The sequence below is a fragment of the Hyaena hyaena genome, unplaced genomic scaffold (assembly GCF_003009895.1).
Source record: "Hyaena hyaena isolate Hyena2069 unplaced genomic scaffold, ASM300989v1 scaffold_277, whole genome shotgun sequence".
NCBI classification, from domain to species: Eukaryota; Metazoa; Chordata; class Mammalia; order Carnivora; family Hyaenidae; genus Hyaena; species Hyaena hyaena.
Window position 1 is genome coordinate 1,581,349 of NW_024080905.1, and position 22,678 is coordinate 1,604,026.

Below are 22,678 nucleotides of genomic sequence, written 5' to 3' on the forward strand. Positions count from 1 at the left end.
CATGTTGGATGAGGCAAAACGTTAATAGCTAGCAAACTTAAGTCTCATTTTCTTCATCAAAACAAACAAACAAAAAAATCACATGGTATTGAGGACTAGATTAGGATGTTTCTGGTGGTCTTCATAAAATTACAACATGCTAATCAAATTTAGTGTTTCCCTGGTATATAATTTTGATTCAAGGACATCTGGAAAGCTTCTACCTCAAATCCACTTCCTGCGAAGCAATGCCCAGCCATATGAGTCGTAGCCAAGGCCCTTTGATTAAAGGGTCTCTGGGGGAGGAGGCCTGAGAAATACATAGACATTCTGGAAGATGTGCCCATTCAAAGGATCCCCAGGGAAATAGCTTGTTCCATCTAGCCCTAAATTTCTACCTTACTTTTTTGCCTTAAGAGGATTGCAGCCATTTAGAAAAGGAAGGAATGATACCTGCTTACTCACCAGGCCTCTGAATTTGGGGAGAAATAAAGGAAACTAAAAGAGCCTTGCCGTTGTGAGTGTATGGACTTACAAAATTTCTCTCAGTGTGTGTGTTGTTTTGTTGGTGGTATTTTTTTGGTGGAGGAGTCTATATACCTCACAGAACCCCAGTGTTCCTCAAAGTATAAGAAATTCTGTACTAAACAAACACATCACCCTGAGAGAAGCAAATAGTCTTGTGCAGATCGTCTTAACCGAGAGTCAACTGGCACATTCTCCAGACTCTTAAGGTGTTCTAGGAAGGTACTCTTTAAAGCAAGACAGTATTAATCTAACATTACTGAAATCTAAAGATGTTATAGCTGTATAACCTTAGGAAATTATAAAGCCAAGTATACAAAAAATAAAGTCGGGGTGCCTGGGTGGCTCAGTCGTTTGGGCGTCTGACTACGGCTCAAGTCATGATATCTTGGTTTATGAGTTCAAGCCCCACATCAGGCTCTGGACTGACGGTCTGGAGCCTGCTTCAGATTCTGTGTCCCTCTCTCTCTGACATTCCCCTGCTCATACTCTGTCTCTCTCTCAAAAATAAATAAATAAACATTTAAAAAAATTTTTTAAAAAGTCGGGTTAAACCAATGGTGGTAACATTTGAGAGTAGGTTGAATAAATATAGTAAGAGGTTTTGTAGTCTTGTTTATACGTTGTTGTTGTTTTTAATGTTTACTTATTTTTGAGAGAGAGACAGAGCACCAGCAGGAAAGAGGCAGAGAGAGAGGGAGACACAGAATCCAAAGCAGGCTCCAGGCTCCAGGCTCCAAGATGTTAGCACAGAGCTCAATGCCAGGCTCAGACCCACAAACCATGAGCTCATGACCTGAGCTGAAGTCAGTACTTCATTGACTAAGCCACCCAGATGCCACTTGATTTATACATTGTTTTGACTATTATTGATGGCGTTCAATGTGTTCAAAAGAAGCAGTCATTGCTAGATTGAAAATATAATTTGACTTTGTGAAGAAAATGTAACTGAGGTATTAGTCAATCTTTAAATGTTCAATACAAATCAGGTTTAAGGTTTTATTTATTGGACATGTAGGTTTAAAATGTGAACATTAAGGGGCACCTGGGTGGCTTAGTCGGTTAAGCATCCGACTTTCACTTAGGTCATGATCTCGTGGTTCATGGGTTCGAGCCCTGCGTCGGGCTCTGTGCTGACTGCCAGCTCAGAGCCTGGAACCTGTTTCAGTCTGTGACTCCCTCTCTCTCTGACCCTCCCCTGCTCACGCTGTCTCTCTCTCTCTCCTAGAAATAAATAAAACATTAAAAAAATTTAAAAAAATTAAAATGTGAACATTAGATAAAACAATGAAAAAGTACAAAGAAATGGTGTTCTAGAACCACATTTATTTAACGTTCATTATTGCAAAAGTTTTAGCTCCTCAGTAGAGAGTTAAACATACTAATGTTTGATTCATGTGTTTATAATGAACTAAATTGAGAAGTGCCTCCCAATCATACGTATGTGTTGGAGAGAACACTGATTGTAATCATCACTAGATATTTTAAAGTAATTTGTGTGAACTTTCCTTGTATCAAATACCCCAAGTTTCTATTTTTTTTCCTCACGTGTTTCTTAGGAAATATAAATGATAATTTATCTTGGGTGAAGCAGCCATGTCCTAACTTCATATTTTAATCACACTCTGGTGGTTGGCAGTTGATGCACCTACCATGCTTAATTGGTATCTTGCATTAGACAATATGAGAGTGTCAGTTCTCAATTTTAGAATCTAGCTGTCTGGTTTAACATGACCTGCTCCCTCTTAGGAATTGTGGAAGCTGGCCACACAGTTTTCTCTCTGTGTAGCATTTGTTTTCTTAAAAATGGAAGACATTTGGGGAGGAGGAAATGGATAGTGTGCATGAAGGGTTGAACGAGTTGCTGGCAGACGGTAAGCACTTGATGAATGGTTGTTATTCATTATTGTTATCATCCAAAGAAAAGGAATTCACTTCCCCCATTTATGCAGAAGTGTATAAAAAATTGCACACCAGATACACTGAGTTCCAAGGAAATTAGCCAAGTTTCGATTGCACAAACCCGTATAGTGATCTGGGTCCACGTAATGTCAACTCTATTCCATTAGTACACATGAAGGGTCAGCTAAGTCCCAACATAGCCCTGGGTGGACATAGAACCCAGTACTTTATTATTATTATTATTATTATTGTTATCATATCATTAATAATAATAATAATTAGATAATTTTCTGGGTTAGGCTCATACCACTATATAATTTGAAAGAACTCTGCCAACCTTCTTCCTTCTCGACCACTATTTGATGCAAAGCAGAAAGTTCTGGCAAATGTTGGGTTTCTGAAAACAAATGGTTACTCATCCTTCTTTCTCATCTGTTTGTTCTTATATTCATTCTTGCAGCAAACAGTTCAGTACCTGTGGACATGGCCCTTGATGGAATGCGCTGAGGTCAGGGGAGAAGGGAGGGCTGTAAAAGTAAAATATCCAGGGATGTAACTGTGGCTCTGGAAGAGGAACTCCCGCTGGAATCCATATACGTTCCCTAAACACAACCAACGATTCAGACGCTCCCATGGACTAGGTGACGAGACAATGAAATAAAGCACTAGATCCAGCGAATGTGTTACTTTCCACCAGCTCACCAATGTGTAGATAGCCCATGGACCATGGGCCCCATGGGTGTAAATCTGACGTTCTGAACTACTATTTCCTCTGCTGTCTTAATTTGTAGGCATATGACGGTTTAAGCCCCACAACCACTCGCCTTGCCAGAATGTGTGGAAGACAGCCACCGGCCAACCCCATCATCTCTTCAGGAAACAGCCTGTTTCTGAGGTTCCAGTCTGGTCCTTCCAGACAGAGCAGGGGCTTTCGAGCTCACTTCAGCCAAGGCAAGTGCCACTTGTACCTGTGTGTGTCGTTGAGGTACCCGCCTTCTGTTCTGGAGTGCCCTTCCTGGTGCTGCCAAAAAAGGAGACCAGTGCTTGGAAATTGGTCCCAGCCTTCTACATAACAGGCGACAATTTAAATAGAACAAAGGAACTATGATTTGCAATTATTTCACCTGTCAATCCTTTAAATTTACTATCGTCTAACAGGTGATGCTAACTTCCTTTGGATCTGCATATCTATCAAATGAGCTTTCAGAATCATATTTAAGAGCATTTTTAATACTAGCGTCACTGTAAAACTGTTGCTCCATATTTGTTCATGAGTAGATAAATTATCTGGCGTTTGTCTAAGATTCTCTGCTGGGATAATTATAAATTACAAGACTTGCTTGTAAAGTAGAGTCTAATGCTCACCCTGGAGGTAGCGGCACCCTGAATATTGCCCACCCAAGGAATCGGTGTTGTTTTCCACTGTTTTTATTCTTAAATCACTACTTCTGAGTTCATCCTTCTAGACTTTTTCACCATTGCTTTTCATCTGGCCATTCTTGGAGATTAATCCCTTTCCCCCCTGTCAGGGATGGAGCCCAAGGTGGAAAGAGTTGTCGGTCAGCTTCAATTTGCCTCTCACTTTTACTCAGAGGGTCCTTGTCCTTCCAAATAAGTGTGATCTGTTTAGTCATTTGGTCTGTTTTGAGCTTGTCTGTATCCTACAGTGAAGAGCCCTGGCTAGGGATGGATTCTGGATTGGGGTCTCCCAAAGATGTGATGTAGATTTTGGAGAAAGACAGTGCATAAATCAATCACTCTGCAAAGAAAAGAATAGTTTCTTAACCCATTTCATTTTTCATTTAATTAATTACTTATGGTTTGCCTCATAGTAAACAATGTTCCCAGTAGGTCTCCTCTGGATTATTATGAAGCCTCTTGCAACTCATCCACTCTTTCCCCATCTGCTTCCAAGGTCAGCTCACCAAAGCCCTGGCCATACCCTTACTCCATCAGTCCATCCTGGCTTTGCATCGCCATGGGGAATGGAGTCCCAGATTCCTCCAGATGTTACCCAAGGGCCCTAGAACCTTCCCCAGTCCATTTTCCCCCAAGTGTAACTTCCAACACCCCTCAGGAGCCCCACACTTCAGCCAAGTGTGCGCAGTCGCAGGCCTGACCCTCCTCTCTCTCTCTCACTGGACTACTCTTCCTTACCCTCACTTCCACCCCCAGCCACTCTCCTCCTGGAGACACCCCTTCCTCTCCCCAGCTGGCCAGCCTCTCCTTTCCGCACCGCCACAGAGTTCTGTGTTTCTCTGATAACACTCAGGCATCTATCCAGTCTTGTTCAATTGACGGTTTACTTTCCAAAAAATAAGTAAATAAATAAAGTTGCTCATAAGCAGATTATCCCTATACCCCTAATTTAGGAGCAGGCAAAGTAAGCGGATCAATACTAGAGTTTCGTTTCGGTGATTCAGGCAGCTTGTAGCCCTTTCATCTCCTGTCCTTTGCCACTCCCCACTTCCTGTAATTAAAGAATATTGTTACAAACGTACAGTGCACTCCCATTTCCTCACGGTTTATGTGCAGCTTCCTTGACCGAGTACCACCCTGGCATGCGTTTCAGAAATGGGAAAAACTCATCAGTGTTTTTACTTACCAAATAACTGTCTTGTGCAGCCAGTAGAAACCAAAAGTATATGACGTGCGTGTGTGTGTGTGTGTGTCTTTGTGTTCCTCAGCCTGTGGGGGCTACATCCTCACCGACTCGTCTGATACTATATCCTCTCCATTGTTCCCTGCCAAGTATCCAAACAATCAGAACTGCAGCTGGATAATTCAAGCTCAACCTCCATGTAAGTAACAAAGAGGAAAAGGCAAAGGAATCCAGGATGGATGGTGTCTGTGGGAAAGTCCGCCCATGACTAATGCTCCTATCTCCTTGATGGTAACAATTGATGGCCTTCCTCTTCTTTTGTGGGAAGTCCCGTTCCTGATGTGCACAAGAACGAGCACTTCCTAATCTGATAAGAAAGCAATTTTGACTGTTTATTCTTAAGTAAAGAAAAAAAAAATTAAGGCTCAAGGCCTAACGAAGGACAAAAAAAAAGCACCTGTAACCTTGCTGTATGGACAGGCATGTGACATTGGGGATAAGCAAAACTAATTGACAAGTAGTTTTTGACACGTGTGCCTTGAAGGTGGTAGGTGTTCAGGACAGCTGCCAAATAACTAAATGAATAAAAAGAACTGTAAATAGAAAAACTAATAGCTCATAGTTTGGGACTGCGATGCCATGAGCCTATCGATCTTTGATCAAAGTGGAAGCTAATTACGTAACCCGGCCTCTCGTGTAATGCACGTATTAAAAAAATTCTAGTGCATGGCCTAGAAGAAACAATGAATGCTTGCATTATTTTCATTTTAGAATTCTAGAATCATATTCTTGGACCAGGTAACAACCTGGTGGTAGACTGTCCACATTTTATAGACAGAAAAAATGAGGAGACTCCTTAGGACTCAAAGCAAAGTGATTGCAAAGAGGGACACGCCTGTTTCAGAGGAGCCAGACCCTTCCTTGAGGTTTTCAGGAACAATTTATAATTTCAGACATAATGTAGGAAAGGCATGAGGTCCTTTACTCTGCTTTGTAATTAATGACTTTTGTGACAATAAGCAAATCCACTTAAGCCAGTGAGGCCCTATTAGCTAATCTAAAAAATGATAAGCGTGTCTTAAATATTTTCTAACACTTCTCTTGGGAAGTTAAGAGGTAACCAAAGAATATGTTTATTGACATGCATATGGTTTGGGGCTTGGAAGTAATCCGTAGCCAAAGAAAATTGCAAGCTGGCCAAAAACTAAGCCCTTGATATGGGAGCCTCCTGCCTTGAGCTGAACAGTTTTGCAAGTAAGGGTAATTTCTAATGAGTTGTAAGGCATTTAGATGAAAGATCTCACTGGTTCAAAGACATTACAAGGAAAGGATCCTATTCTTAAGATTAGGGACCCTGGACGAATAACAAAAGAAAAACGCACCCAGGCACTTGCTGTTTTGCAAGTAATTCAAAGCTTTCTTTCTAAAGTCTCCAAACCTCTAGGGTGCTGGCTCTGGCCTTCACTTAAAACTGAGAGAGCTGGGCCCTGCGTGCCTCAGGTAAGAGCATCTCATTTACAAGTCAGCAAAGTACCCTATTGGGAAAAATGCTTCCCAGAGGAACCCAGCTATGGCTGATCCAAAAAGTGTAAAGACCGTATATGCGAACAAGACACTCTGCATGGTCTCCGTGGAATGAACATGCCCCAGGGCCCTCTCATTTACCGCTATCAGCATTTCACATTCTGTAAACATTTGCAAAAAAAACATTGATTCTGTCGCTCTTCAGAGGAACCAAATACGTTGCTTCCCTGCTGAGAACCTGCAAAGTGAATGATCAAAGGGAAAACCTCCGTCCCTGCATGTTTTGTTTGTCAGTACTTATCAGTCCTCTCTCCCTTTCTTACAGTCAATCACATTACCCTCTCCTTTGGCCACTTTGGACTTGAAAGCAGCGAAACGTGTACACAAGACTTTTTAGAGATTTTGGATGGCAGCTATGAGGACGCGCCTCTCCGAGGTACTGCAGTGCTCGCGCGCCCATCTGTGGCCCTGGCTGGCTTTCATTTATATATTTACAAATGTATATGCTGTTATTCAAGGTTAGAATGTTCCCAACAGATATGAAGAGCAACATAAGCCAAGTGGAGGTAATTAGAGGGTAGGATAGCAGGCCTGAAGGTGGGGCTCAAGAAACACAGCTTGTTCACATTCAAGGACATGAATAATTTATGTCTTTTTTTTTTTTTAATTTAACAGTTGCAGCTGCTTTAGAGAGCAGTGAATTGCCGTCCTTCCTGGCATTCGATAGCACTCCGTGAGAAATTTCTTGTTAATATATGACCACTTCTTATGTTAAAATTGAGCATGGTCCTGGTTTTTTCCTCAGTAGAAGCAACAGATGAAGGAAGGAAGGAAAGAAGGAAAGAAGGAAGGAGGGAGGGAGGGAGAGAGGGAAAGAAGGAGGGAGGGAAGGAAGGAATAACTAAATAAACAAAGCAAAAAATACAGCAACAAACACACATGGAAATTCGGATTTCAGGGCATCCCAGTGAAATGGTAAAGAGTGCTGTTATCTAGTTTCTGAAATACCTTCAAGTAAAATAATTTCAGGTTATTTAAATTTTCTCCATGAGTTACTCATCTTTGAGCTTTGCCATGCAAGTTTCCTCTCCTGCCCTAGAAGACAAGCTCCCTCAGAGGAGGGACTTTGGCCGGTGGCTCTATCCTCAGAGCAGAGCCTGCGACAACAGTGGGCAATCGCATCCTCTCTGCTCTATGCGGTCCTGATTGTATCGCTTGGGATATTTACCTGTGAGCGTTCGATCAAGGACGAAGGTGTATCATTTAACAGACACTTACTTAGCACTTAACTTGTGCTCACTGCTATGCTAAGAACTTTATAAATAGCAACTTGGTTAATCCTCATACCTTTATGGTAGAGGTTTCATTATTTTTGATCATCTCTTTACCACAGCAGGGAAACTGAGGCACAGAGACCGTCAGTAACTTGTCTCAGGTCATGCCGCTAGCAAATGGCAGTGCTAGGAGTTGAATTGATGTATCTTGGCTACTGCATCCACACGTTTTGGGTTTTTTTGGGCTATAATGCATTGCTTCTATGTATTAGTGCATTTACTTGTGCAGGTCCCGTCTTTGCTAGACACTTTAGCATTCGTTTCACTTGGAGAGTCATCTCCATCTTTCTTACCGCCCCCTCCTCCCCAATATTCTTCAACATGTTATAAATCATATGTCCTCTGCCTGGCTTTATAGTTTATGTTTAACTCTCAGGCATCGTCCCAAACACCGACCCTGACTTCAGTTCTCTGAATAGTGATTTCTTCTTTTTGCTTCCGTCTCCTGTGGTTCTGATAAATTCACATTTACTGGAAATGACAGCCTATGCCCTGTGCCATGTCATCATTCATTCTTTCTGTCCTTTTCCAATTCAGGCCGCTACTGTGGCACCACCATGCCCCATCCCATCACGTCCTTTAGCAATGCTCTGACGCTGAGGTTTGTCTCGGATTCTAGAGTGAATTCCGAGGGTTTCCATGCTACATATGCCGCGTCGTCGTCAGGTAAGAGAAGTTAGCAAATGGCACTACTCGGTTAAGAGGGATGTGATACAAATCCTTGGCTTGCTATTTGAGACTATTGTATCATGGGAATTGGGAGCCAGTTTCCTGAGGTCACCTCTGTGACTAACCTCACTGTCTTCCAGTTTAGATTAACCTACTCGTAGATTCTAACAGTGGTAAACTCTGTACAGCATCTTCTTTATCCGCTCATCCACTGGCGGACGCTTGGGGTGCTTCCATGCCTTGCTTATTGTGACTCATGCTCATAGTGAACTCTGGAAGTGGGGAGGGGTGGTTGGGACGATGCTGGAATGACCAGTGTGCTCCTTCATGACATGTGTGTTAAGGCAGCCCCTGACTGGCAATGTCCATTGGCATCTCTTATGAATGGACAGCTGCTGTTCTCCAGTCTCCCCGGCCTCGCAGCTGGGCTCAGGCAGGTCTGGGCGTTGTCATTGGTGGCAGGATGGATGGTGACATGGAGGGAGGAGGGAGGGAAAGGGGAGTCACCCGGACAGGGTCTGTCAGCCAGGGATACGCTATCTGTCAGCCGCCAGCTCTCCGGTTATTGGCAGTTAAAAGGACAAAACACCTAGAAGAGAGTGTGTGTGTGTGTGTGTGTGTGTGTGTGTCCTCTTGAGAGGGAAAAGCTGGAATATTGCCTTCTGTTCGGAGCCAGCGTTGAAAATCATCCTGGCCAGAAATAGTGAGTGGTTGTGGAGTTAAAATATGGCTTTTATTATTACATGAAGTTATAGTTTGCAGCTAGAAGAGGCTTTTAGAAGAGAAACTACAGAGATTCCTTCTGACCCACCATGTCCTGTGGCTTATTTTCAGTCTCCATAAGCTTTTCCTTATTATATATGACATGGATTTTTTCAAATTGGAAATGGATAGGGCATCCTTTGATCCTGGCAGTAGCTCCTGTCGTGTTTTCTCCTTCCCCTTGTGGTGTCTTATATTCGATCTTTGCTCTGGCACTCACTTTGTTTCTCTTTTCTTCCAGCTTGTGGTGGAACCTTCCACATGGCCGAAGGCATCTTCAACAGCCCTGGCTACCCGGACGTTTATCCCTCTAACGTGGAATGTGTCTGGAACATTGTCAGTTCCCCTGGCAACCGGCTCCAGCTGTCTTTTCTGTAAATCCTTGTGTGTGTGTGTGTGTGTGTGTGTGTGTGTGTGTGTGTGTGTGGTATTGTTTCAGTGTGACTGAATCTGCAGGAAGGAAGCACCGTTGCTAACAGAACGGACAACTCATAGCATGTGTGTCCAAGCAACTGTTAGAGAACATGGTGGGAACTTTAGGAAGTCTGCTTCCAAATTTCCTCTGTTTAGTCATAGTTTGGGTTACAAATGGTATTGAAATTCTCCTGAGAATGCTTCTAGAGCCCTGCCTAACATTATGACAAAGATATGCCTAAGCCCTTGGTCCATGAGTTTGTGAAATGTTTATTTTCTGAGAACAGTAATAGTATCTTTTTCTGAATTAGACACATCTAGAGTCTTCCAGAGAGAGACTAACATTCTTTCTTCCAGCAGAAATCTCCACCACAGTCAAGCCTTCCTTACCTCGTGTACCATGTCCCTACCCCAATTCACCTTACCCTTCTTCTCTGTTGAGAATAATTTTGGAAGTTTCTAGGAACTTAGTGGTTGGTTGGTAAAATTACTCACATGTTCCTCATTAAACTATAAGACAATTTGAATAGGGACTATGGATATGGAATTAATAGTAGGCTCCTGCCACATTCAGGGTGGTCTTAGATTAAATAAAATAATAATAATGTGTCTTTTTTTAGAAGGAGATAGTGAAAAGCACATGGTAAAGGACATGAGACTTTTCAATCAGTCGATAGAGATGTACCTGTGACATGCCGAACTGGTAGTAGACACTTAACAAATACTGAGTGAAAAGATTTTGGTGCTTAAATTACCACTTTAAATGAAAAGTTATTTGTTAGATCATATTACACGTTATCGGGCATCATTTGGGATTGCTAATTCCGTTTTTGAAGAGAATAGGATACTTTGGTGTAGACAGCAAGGGATTGTTTTGAGGACTGGCCTGTTTATTCAAAAATGTCTTGTTCCTTCTCCTCGACCCGCCATAATGTGCATCAAGGAAGGATTTAAAAAATGAAAGAACAGTCCCATTTGCGGGCCATGTTCAGACATCTAATGTTGTTTTCTTTCAGTCCATCAATCAGACAGTGCTCTTCAGGGTCCAAGCGGCATTGTGTTAAAACAGAGACGCCTGCTGAGTGCCTGAAAGGCAAAGCAAGGTTAAGCTGCCACATAGGAAAGAAGTTTTTGTTTGCTTTCATCTTTACTAAAAGCTCAAAGTTCTTTGTGGGGAGAAATCTCTCTATATAATTTTTTCCTGATATATATGTCTTCCTTTATTCAACAAATATGTGTAAGCCCCTACTGTGTGCTCACAGAGTTAGCACATGTTTCTCCCATGCCTGATGCTTTGTATACAATGATGAATTAAACATGATTATTGTTCTTATGATAAAGCCCAAAGTCCTTTCCGTGGCTTATAAGGCCTCTTAACTGCCAAATCTTTAAAGGGCTTCTTTTTCGGTCTTTTTCCTTTTAGTCTCCACCATATTCACATTGTTGACTAATCTCACATTCAGTGGTTGCCAGGAATGGCCCAGGTGCAGGAGATGTTTAAGACAGTCATCCCATTTCTTGATGAGTTACTAATAAATTCAGGCCAAGAAGCTATTTATTTAAACATAAAGAGATTCATTCCATCTACAGGGCCACCATTAAAGATGTCAGATGTCAAATGTGTAGCACAAGATTGATGCATACCAGATGATCATTGAATGTTAAGTGATCTCACTCTGCCTTTTCTAAAATACCTTGTGGGACATTTCACAGTTAAATCAGATGGGTGATGCTGAGCTTTTTCTAGAAGATAGGAGATAAACACAAAAAGCTAGTCTCATCCACTGCACTGTTTAATGGACACTAAATCTTAATTATCATATAGGCAAATCTTGACGACTCAGCTTTTTCCTTTCTCATCCATAAGAAGTTAATTTTGGTTATTTTGTGTTACTTGCTTGAGTTTTCTTTTTAAAATGAATTTTGTAGAATGCAAGATGTTCCTCTTTATGTAGAGGATAATGAGAAGGGCTTTATGGCAAGGCCTGTGAGTTATTTCTGCCCTGGCCTAAACTGCATCCAGATGGGTGCTTGGAAACATTCCCTTGGGTTGTGTGAGAAGCATATGGAATACGTCAAGTTAAAAACCACAGGGTTTGGATTGTGGACACTGTGGTGAAATTGAATAGGGAGAAAAACCGGAGAAATTATGGTTGAATCTTCAACAAAAAAGGAGGAGGGAGAAATAGACTCTAAAAAGGAGTTTTTGGTAAAACAGATATTTAAAGGAATTAACAGAAAATATATTTTATGCTGGCAGAGTGCTTTTAGAAAGTGACTGATCTTAGTTCAAGAATCAAAATGGGATAATGAGAAACAGTGATTGTACTATTTTTGTTCCAAATCATATTTTTACAAACAGATTTCAGCCAAAGTATTTGGAAAGAGGGTAGCTTTGCTCATAAAATGTACCGGCCTAAAACAAAGACTTCCAAGAAAACAATAAGCTTTTTTAAAAGTTTAATTTGATTCTTTGAGGCATCATCCTGCTATCATTCCTAATCACATGTCTTTTCTGTGATTTGGCCCTCGAGTACACCAGTATGGCAGTCAAACAGAAAAGACCTCCACTTAGCAATCTCCGGGGCCATTGGATCTAACGTAAATGGACACACTGGTCACGTGAGATCTTGCTAAAATCCACATTCTAATTTAGTTGATTGGTAGGTTCCAACTCTTCATTTAAGCAAGCTCTCAGACAGTGCTGGTGCTGTCAGACCACGCATTGCACTTTGGGTAGAAAGGTTCAGATTAGATTTCATGTGAATCACTTGCTGAGGAAAATCATCTCTCTTTCTTCTCTTCCTACTTTCTGAGATACAGAAAGAAAACAAAACAGTGTTAGCATATTTCACATTGTTGATAATGTTATGGGTAAGAAAACCGAGCCTGATATTAAGTGCTAAACATGGCAGTGACCCTGAAGAGGGATTCAGAATGACTCCTTGCCAGGAATGATTGTAGATATAAGGTTTGCGTTATAAAGAGTGAATTGTTAAGGAAGGCAATGGGCGTCAGGGCAAATGTATAGTTTGCTTAGCGTGATGTGGATTTTTCTTGATTTCTTCTGCTACTCAGTTACAGGTCATAGCTTGCTGCTAGAGCTACGTCTAGAATATAGATACAGATGATCTATTTATTTATTTATTTATTTATTTATTTATTTATTTTAGTACTTCACCTTGGTAGGATCACGAGAGCCACAGATTCACTGTTTGTCTGGCTAGTGACCTACAAATGCTAGCATCTGGCTTGAAAATCCATGTTCAGGCATTGTCTGACTTGTCTTTTCCAGGATCCTGGTAGTGAATGCTCAGAGGTGTGCCTGATACACTGGTCTCACAGAAAGGCTTGAGGTGCCCAGAACCTTCAGTCTGGTTATCTGTCACCCTAATCCATTAGCTGAGATAGAGTCCCAGGAGAGCCCTATACTTACCATCATGTGAAATCTTGCAACACAAAATATTGAGTGTTGACTGGAAAGTACACACAATAAAGAAGGAAATTATCTATCTTGGGACATTTTCCCCCCTTTCTGACAGTTGCTTCTCTATAGCCTTTCTGGATCACTCTTCCTTCTTTTAATCTTGTCTTTCCTCTTCTCAGCAAAAATTTCCTCCAGTTACTTCTGAAAAAAGAAGAATAGTTTGCATACACTTTCTCTACATTTTTTAACCATTACTTTTTTTCTTTAAAGATTAATTTTGGGCAGGTCATGGTCTCATGGTTCAGGAGTTCAAACCCCACATTGGGCTCTGTGCTGACAGCTTCAGATTCTATGTCTCCCTCTCTCTCTACCCCTCCCCCACTCATGCTCTGTCTCTCTCTCTCTCTCTCTCAAAGAAAATAATAATAAATACTAAAGATTAATTGTATCTTTTTATTTTATTTATTTCATTTTTTATTATAGTTTATTGTCAAGTCGGTTTCCATATAACACCCAGTGCTCATCCCAACAAGTGCCCATCACCCCCCTTCCCCTCTCCCCCACCCCCATCAGTCCTCAGTTTGGAACTCGAGGGCGTTATGCTGAGTGAAATAAGTCAGGCAGAAAGGACAGATACCATATGTTTTCACTTATAAGTGGAACAGGAGAAACTTAATAGAGGACCGTGGGGGAGGAGAAGGGGAAAAAATAGTTGGGGAGAGGGAGGGAGGCAAACCATGAGAGACTCTTGAATACCGAGAACAAACTGAAAGATTAATTTTAAATAAATAAAATGTTACAGGGCAGCAAAAGTCCCCCTTACTTACTCATCATGGATTAACCTGCATATTGAATTGCATATATATCACTCTCAGGCATGTTTTTATAATTTTTAACTTTATGTTTTTCTATATATACAAATTATATATGTATAATATGAGTAGCATATACAGATCTCCATACACACTACATAATATTGCTTTCTGTTTTATATTTCATATAAATGGAATCATACTTGTTGATTAGACTGGAATTACATTGAATTTATACATTAGTTTTTGGAAGGATCCTTACTGACTCTTCATATTCTTGAATTTGGAATATCTCTGCATTTATTTTGTTCTTTTCCTGTGTTCTTTGTTAAACTTTCACATTTTTTAAATAGAGGTCTTATAGCTAGACACTTTTTTTTTTTTTTTTTTTTGGCTGTTGCTATTGGAAAGGAAATCCATTTAAAACTTATAGACATAACCTGGCCACCTTACCAAAAATAACACCTCAAATTATTTTTCCTCCTAGAATTGGTCACTACCTAATTATATGTTTACTTATTTATTATCTATCTCTCCTTCTTGAATAGAAGCTCCCAAAAGGGAGGAACATTCTCTGTGTTCTTCACTGTCCTACCCCCAGGTCCCCATGCCAGTGTTTGGAAACATGGAAGACAGTAAAATTTGTTTGTTGAGTAGATGTTGACTAAGTTGCAGTTTCTAAATTTTTGGTTACTGGTGTAAGGAAACCCCACTGATTTTTGTAGATCTTATCCAGCAGCCATTGTCTTCTCTAGAATAACACAGATTTTCTTCTCTCTTTTCTACTGCTCTATTTTTAGTGCCTAGAAAAGGACCTGACACAGTAAGGTGCACAGTAGATATTCATCAGTGAATGAACTCTCCTGAATACTAACTTACACTCTTCTTTTCCAATCCTTACAACCCTTTCCCCCTTCTCCTTGTCTTGTTTGCCTGGAAAACACTGTAGTGTAATGGGGAACAGAGTCACGAGAGCAGGCTCCCTTGTGTTGTTTCTGAATCGAAGGAAATACTTTGAAATTTTTACTTCGAAGCATATTTGCTGCAGGCATTGGTAGGCATTTGTCATCCCATTCAGAAAGTTTCCTTCTATTCCTAATTTTCTAAGAGTATTTTATGATGAGTGGGTGTTGAGTTTTATCCAGTGTTTTCCTGCAGTTGTTATGGATTCTCTCTTCATATATTTTACGTCTATCTTTGTCTGTTAAGTGTGTGTTTGTGTGTGTGTGTGTGTGTGTGTGTGTGTGGTATGAATTTTCTTATAGACCTTCTAATATTTTTTTAACTTTTAAGTTTTATTTATTTGTTTGAGAGAGACAGAGAATGAGCAGAGGAGGGGCAGAGAGAGGGGGAGAGAGAATCCCAAGCAGGCTCCTAGTGTGGAGCCTGACTTGAGGCTTGAACTCACAAACCATGAGATCATGACCTGAGCCAAAATCAAGAGTCGGACGCTTAACCAACTGAACCACACAGGCGCCCCTAGATCTTCTAATCTTAAAATGTTATTAGTCCAACTTGATTAGATTTATACATTTTACAAATTGATGGATCCATGTTGCTTATATTTTATTTAGGATTTTTCATCTATATTGTTAAGTGAGGCTGACCTATACTTTCCTTTCTTTGACTTCCCTTGACTGGTTTTGCTCTCAAGATTATACTAACCTTGAAAGCCTGGGAACTTTCCTCTTTTCTATTCTTTGTTACAGTTTGCGTAACATTGAGATTGGGCTATTGATTTCATTGAAGCTTTGGAATTCCCCTAGAACATCATCTGGGCTCAGATTTCTGTTTTGTTTTCTCTGCAGGCAACTTTAAATACTGATTTTTGGTGGGTTTTTTTTTTTTTTTTTTAGGTTTTTCTTTTTTTCTCTCTTCAGCTTGTCGTATTGAGTGGCATAACATACATTTACAGTTCTGTGCATCCATCACTACTATGCTTTTCTGAGATTTTTTCATCATACCAAACAAACTCTATAGCCCTTAAACAGTAACTCCCTGTCTCCAGCCCTTGGTAAATTCTATTCTACTTCCTGTATCTATGAATTTCTCTTTTCTAGTTTTCACATTTAAGTAGAATCATGCATATTCTTTAATGTTTGGATTATTTCACTGAGCATGTTTTTAGTGTTCATCTATGTTGCAGCATGTATCAAAATTTCATTCTGCTTTGAGGCTGAATAATATTCTAGTGTGTGTATAAAATGTAACATCATATATAGATAGATAACTTCATAGTTGTATATTGTTTTGTTTATCAACATTATATATATCAAATTATATATAGCTATATATAATCTTATTTATATATAGTATATATAATTATATAACTATATATATAGCTTTGTTTGTCCATTCATTTGTTTATCCATTTTTGTTTATCCATTTTGTATATCCATTCATCTACTGATGGACATTTGAATTCTTTCCAGCTTTTGGCTATTGTGAATAATGCTTTTATAAATATTCATATGCAACTGTTTGCCTGAGTCCCTTTTAATTTCTTTGGGTATCTACCTAAAAGCAGAATTACTGGGTCATATGGTAAATCTATGCTTAACTTTTTGAAGAATTGCCAAATTGTTTTCTATAGTGGTTACTCCATTTTACATTCCTACAGTGCCTGAGAGTTCCTATTTCTCCACATCCTCATCAACATTTGTTATTTTCCATTTTTTAAATAATAGCTATCCTAGTGGGTATGAAGTGTTACCTTATTATGATTTCCATTTGCATTTCTCAAGTAACTAGTGACTGAGCAGTTTTTCATGTTCTTATTGGCCATTCATAATACATCTCCTTTGGAGCACTGCATTTTCAGTTCTTTTGCTACTATTTGAATTGTCTTTTTATTTTTGAGTTGCAAGAGATCTTTTATATTCAGGATTCTAGTACGATCTCACATTTTTCATTTCTCTTGGGTAAATATCTTGGAGAGGAGCTTCTGGGGCATTAATTGGATGTATATTTAATTTTACAAGAAACTGCCAAATAATTATTCAGAGTGGTTCTATCAGTATACATTCCCACCAGAAACATACGAGATTTCTGGTTGCTATGCATGCTTGTCAACATTTGATCTTATCAGTCTTTTCTAGTTTAGCCATTCTCATGGGTATAAAATGATAACTTACTGTGATATTTAATTTACACTGCTCTGATGACCAATGTCAGAGTATTTTGGACATTCTCATTGGCTATTCACTCAAATTCTGTTGAAGTGTCATTTCAAATCTCGTGTCATTTTTAACTTGGTTATTTGTTTTTTTATGTTTTTTTTTTCTTGGTAGGAATTCCTTTTATATTCCAGAGAGAGAGTCCCTTGTTAGATATATGTTTTATAATTATCTCTTCTTCCCCTTGCACAGTCTCTAACTTGCCTATTCATTTTCTTAGTCATGTCTTTAATGAGGAGAAATTTTAATTTTTGATGAAGTAAAATTTATTAATTTTTAAAATCTTATGGTAAATGCCTTTTGCATGATATCTAAGAAATATATGCCTTCCCCAAGGTTGTAAAGATAGTCTCTGTTTTCTTCTAGGAGCCTTATGGCTCTAACTTTTCTGTGTATATCTAGGAGGAATATTAAATTACCTTCTGTGTATGGAGAAAGGTAGAGGTTGAGGGTTTCTTTTTTTCTCTATAAGGATTTTCAGTAACTGAAACACCACATGTTAAAATGATTTTCTTTTTCCCATTGAATTATCTTGGCAGCATGGGTTGGATTGTATTGACTGAATGTATATTGCTGGCTCCTTCTCTGGACTTTCTTTTCTGTTCCATTCATCCATTTGTCTCCCCTAGCACTAGTACTGCACTATCTTAATTTTTAACAATATTTTAAAGTTTATTTATTTTGAGAAAGGGGGAGAAAGGGAGAATGAGACAGAGAGAGACAGAGAGGGAGAGAGAAATGAGCACAACAGGATAGGGGCTGAGAGAAGGAGAAACAGAATCCCAAGCAGGCTCTACACCATCAGCGCAAAGCCCAAATGCATGTCTCAAACTCACACACGAACTGTGAGATCATTACCTGAGCTGAGATCAAGAGTTGGGTGCTTAAGTGACTGCACCACACAGGCACCCCTCACACTATCTTGATTATATCCAAGTTTATAAAGCATTAAGGCTAAATTCTGAAAGCATTTAGCTAGCACTTACATGTTCCAGACTCTATATGTTTCTTACATGTGGCAGTCATGGAATAGATATTATTTTCTGTCTTTCATTCTCCCATGTCATCATAAGTGCAGATTATGATACAAGTTGAATAGCCTCTATTACTGCGAATCCCATACTTCTACATTTTCAGAAATTAAGTACAGAGCCTTTGATTGGCACTTAAGCTCTGGCAAAATTAGCTGATGATACTGCCTCAGCTGTGTCCCCTAATGTTGTCTTAAAAGTACTCGGTGTTCTAACCAAGCTAGACCTCTCACAGATTTCTAAATAAGTCTCACTCCTTTTCTGTGTATGTGCTTTTATCGACATGTGTTTTCTGCTCCCCATTTCTGTACCTTAAGTCTGGGTAGTGTTTATATTTCCATCCCCCCAAAAATCTCTCCATCAAGCTCTGACTGAGCCTCACAATCTGATGTGATCCCTCTGCCTCAAAATCTTAGAGCACTTTTAGCTCTGAGGGCATTTTATGATATTCCACATTATAATGTGTCTTTTCCTGTTTTCTTCCCTAATCTTTCCCCTTAGAAAGACAACCCCTTGAAGACAGTGTGTTAATTGTCTTTGTATCTCTGCAATAGGCATTTCAGCAAATTTTAGAGGAATTTTTAGAGTTGGCTCAAAGATACTGTGATTGAAGTTGAAGTTTTATAAAAGAACAGTTTAACCCAGCAGGTGTTTTGGGGCAATCCCAAAGCTTATTCTATCAATTTAATTCTCCTAAACTCTTTTTTTTTTTTTTTTCAAATTAGAACTTTCCAGTTGGAGGATTCTCAGGACTGTACCAGAGATTTTGTGGAGATCCGTGAAGGAAATGCCACTGGTAGTTTGGTGGGGCGATATTGTGGAAATGTCCTCCCCCTCAATTATTCATCCATTGTTGGGCATAGACTGTGGATCCGATTTGTCTCCGATAGCTCAGGCAATGGCATAGGCTTCCAAGCCATATTTACTAACAGTAAGTTGCTTCTATTTTATCGATGGTTTCCAGAAAACAGCCTACAAACTAGAAAGGGTAACGAATTTTTTAGTGATGCAGTAAGTTAAGAATAATCCTGAACTCTGTTGTCCTAATTTATTGTGTTTGTGGAATTACTTCATTTTAAAATATATTATAAAAACCCAATTATATATGAATGGCCCACCAAGAGCAAGGGAGAGCTTTCTCAATGGCTCTAGTAATTGTTTTAAGCTCAAGTTTCTACCTGATGTTATATTAAACTTTTTACATGGTATTTTGTTAGAGTCTTCTAAAGTATTATAGTTCAGGTTTAGCATATTGATACCAAATGTATTTCATTTGTAGTCACAAACTCTATATTCTTCAAATTCAAAACAGTGTGTGTATTTTAGGATTGAATTAAGTGCTCAGATATAACAGCAAGGTTTTCTTCTAACTGAATAAAATGTTACTATTTTTATTTTCTAACTTGACTTTTCCATAATTAGCTATTTTTCATGTCATTTCAATATGTCAGCTTCTCTTACCAAAATTTTAAGAACATGTCCCATTCTTTTGTAAAAAGGAAAATAGGTAAACAAAATAGAGAGTGAGCCTGGTGATACCCCGCACTTGTCGTCAGGTCCCCTGGGGGCTGGGAACCCCTTTTCACATGAGAAGTTATCTCCTCTTTTCACACCATGCAACCTTCTTAGGAAATGGAATTCCATTCAGAAAATCACTGTTCTCCAAGGAATTAATAGATAGTACAGAAACCAAAAGGGAAGCAATATTTCTTTCAGTGTTCAGAATAGAAATCACAGTCAATTAAAAGTCCATCCTTTTCAACACCCCTTGGCTTTTGTTTCTTTCATTTGATTAAATAGCTGTTCTAAGTACTTCTGATTTACTACTCTGTTTTCCCTCCTAGTATTTGGCAATGATAATATTGTGGGAACTCATGGGAAAATTGCCTCTCCCTTATGGCCTGGACGTTACCCTCACAACTCTGATTACCAATGGATAGTAAATGTGGATGCGTCTCAAGTTATCCATGGTAGAATCCTGGAGATAGACATTGAAGCAGCTCATAACTGCTATTATGACAAATTAAGGGTGAGTTTCCAAGTGTAATCAATGTTAGTAAATTCTGGTAAATTTCTATTTGCAAAAACAAATCCAAGTTAATGTCAGTTGAAGCATTTGTAAGTCACATGGGATGGTCTCCCTAGATCACAATTACCCCCTTGAGATTACCTACGAAAAGGTAATTCTGTTATTATATTTATTATCTTTGGATTCTCTAAGATTTTTTAGCATTATTGTAATTTATCTATTGGGCTTTGTCTATGCATGTATGTGTATCTTAGTTAAGTATTCCTTCTTATATCTCATTTTCTTGTGTATTCTTATGTTAGAGTGTTAACAGTTGGAAGGATAATTTTTAAATAAATAAGTAAGTAAGTAAGTAAATAGAATTGTGGTGGTTATTGCCATCCAGACATTGGTTACTAGGTCAGTTTCAGAAACAGTATCACATTCTTTTTTTTTTTTTTCAGCTTTATTCAGGTATATTCGACAAATAAATTTTGTATATATTTAAGATGTACAGCTTGATATTTTGACAGATGTACACATTGTGAACTAATTGCTACAGTCAGGCTAATCAATATGTATATCACCTTGCAAGGTTATCATTTGGGTTTTGTGTAGGTGTGTACATCTGTGTGTGTGAGAGAGAATATTTAAGATTTACCCTCTTAGCCAATTTTGAGTATATAATATGGAACAGTATGAAATATTACAGTATTAACTACAGTCACATCGCTGCACATTAGATCCCCAGAATTATTCATCTTGCATAAGTGAAACTTTGTCACCTTTGACCAACATCTTCCCATTTCCCTCTCTCCCCAGCCCCTGGCAACCATAATTCTGCTTTCCCCTTCTATGAATTTAACTATTTTATCAGATTCTCCAAGGCCAAGACCCATCTCATTCATCTTGGGTCTTGCATCATTCAGTATGTGTGGAAATCATTATTACATGGCTTGAAAAACATAGCATATATCATGGCTTCAGCAGAGAAACTTAGAACAATTACATTTGGAACTTGTTCCAAATGGTTTACAAAATGAAAGAAAGGACAGGAAATGTGGTTGGATGGCATTTGTCCACACGTGCAAGAAAAACAAATGTGCTCCATGCTGTATGTTTGTAACTGTCAAAATATGTCTCTAAATAGGTAATTTAATATTTTCAACCAAATGAAAAAAATTTATTGAGTGATTTGAATGTGTGCTGAGTGCTCGCAAGCTGTGACTCTTCTGTTGTCATACTTTCTGATACCTGTCCATCACGCCTTTCCTCTTCCTTGTTGCTTTTTCTTTCTTTCTCATTCCTTCCTTTGAGGCCCCAAAGCATATTCAGTAAGTTCTGTTGTGCCACCATCTTGACTCCTAATGTTCCATCCCTAAATTTTATTGTAGATCAAATAACGAGCTACATCGCATACAGTTTGTGTATTAATACAATTCTGCAGCAAAGACAATTATTTTAAAATACCTTAAATTTTTTACAACCATATTTTATATTTATGGTGTTTTCTATTTAAACTGACGTATGGTATTTACTTATATTTTTCCATTATGATGAAATTATGTTAACATATGGCAACCTTTTAGTTTTCTTTTTTGTGAAGAAAAACAGAGATAATTGCCTAAGTTCAGTGCTGTGTTATCTTTTTTTTTTTACATGCAGATTTATGATGGGCTTGGTGTTCATTCCCGCCTACTTGGAACTTACTGTGGTACCCAGCCTGAATCGTTTAGTTCCTCTAGAAATTCTTTGACATTTCAGTTTTCTTCTGACTCTTCCATCTCAGGGAAAGGGTTCCTTCTGGAGTGGTTTGCAATGAATGTCTCCACTGGACCTTCACCTACTATTGCTACAGGTGTGTATTACTAAACGGTAATAAATGAAATTCTGTTTCTGGGCTTTAATGCATGGGCTAGTCTTTCAAAGGGGCCTTCCTGTAACAGAGACCAAATATGTAAATTACTAAGAAGAATAAGTATAGCCCCAAAACGTTCCATATGTTCAGGTGTGCTTTTAATTTCATGATTACTGCCTTTTGTAAAAACTGTACATTTGTTTTTTTATATTTTTCCCATTATATTTTTTTATATCAATTAAGGGTTTGATATCCATGAGGTGTTCTACTTATAACTTCTAGAGGCCCCTTTAGAGATCTCTGAAAATTTGATTTCTAAATCCTCTGCATGCTCTCTCTCTCTCTGTCTCTCTCTCTCTCTCTCTCACACACACACACACACATCACAGTATTACAGGTCTACTAGTAGACAGAAGTAACTGTTCCTCTACATTTCATTTTTTAAGGTTTATTTTTATTTTTGAGAGAGAGAGAGAGTGAACGAGGGAGAGGCAGAGACAGAGGGAGACAGGATTTGAAGCCCGATGCAGGGCTTGAACTCATGAACCATGAGATCACGACCTGAACTGAAGTGGGAGGCTTAACCAGTTGAGCCACCCAGGTGCCCCTCCTATAGATTTCTTTTTAAATATGCCTTCAGAAATGCTTCACTTTT

At 39.0% G+C, this 22,678-nt stretch overlaps 1 protein-coding gene across 1 annotated transcript in view; it reads left to right on the top strand.

Moving 5' to 3' along the window:
- The window catches only part of CUBN (cubilin), a 274,401-nt gene that overhangs the window by 149,313 nt on the left and 102,410 nt on the right, over positions 1-22,678 (top strand). The window contains 8 exon segments of the mRNA XM_039245893.1: positions 3,198-3,357; positions 5,094-5,207; positions 6,858-6,968; positions 8,404-8,532; positions 9,539-9,671; positions 18,883-19,088; positions 20,002-20,186; positions 21,831-22,023. Coding sequence (XP_039101824.1) covers positions 3,198-3,357; positions 5,094-5,207; positions 6,858-6,968; positions 8,404-8,532; positions 9,539-9,671; positions 18,883-19,088; positions 20,002-20,186; positions 21,831-22,023 — 1,231 coding nt within the window.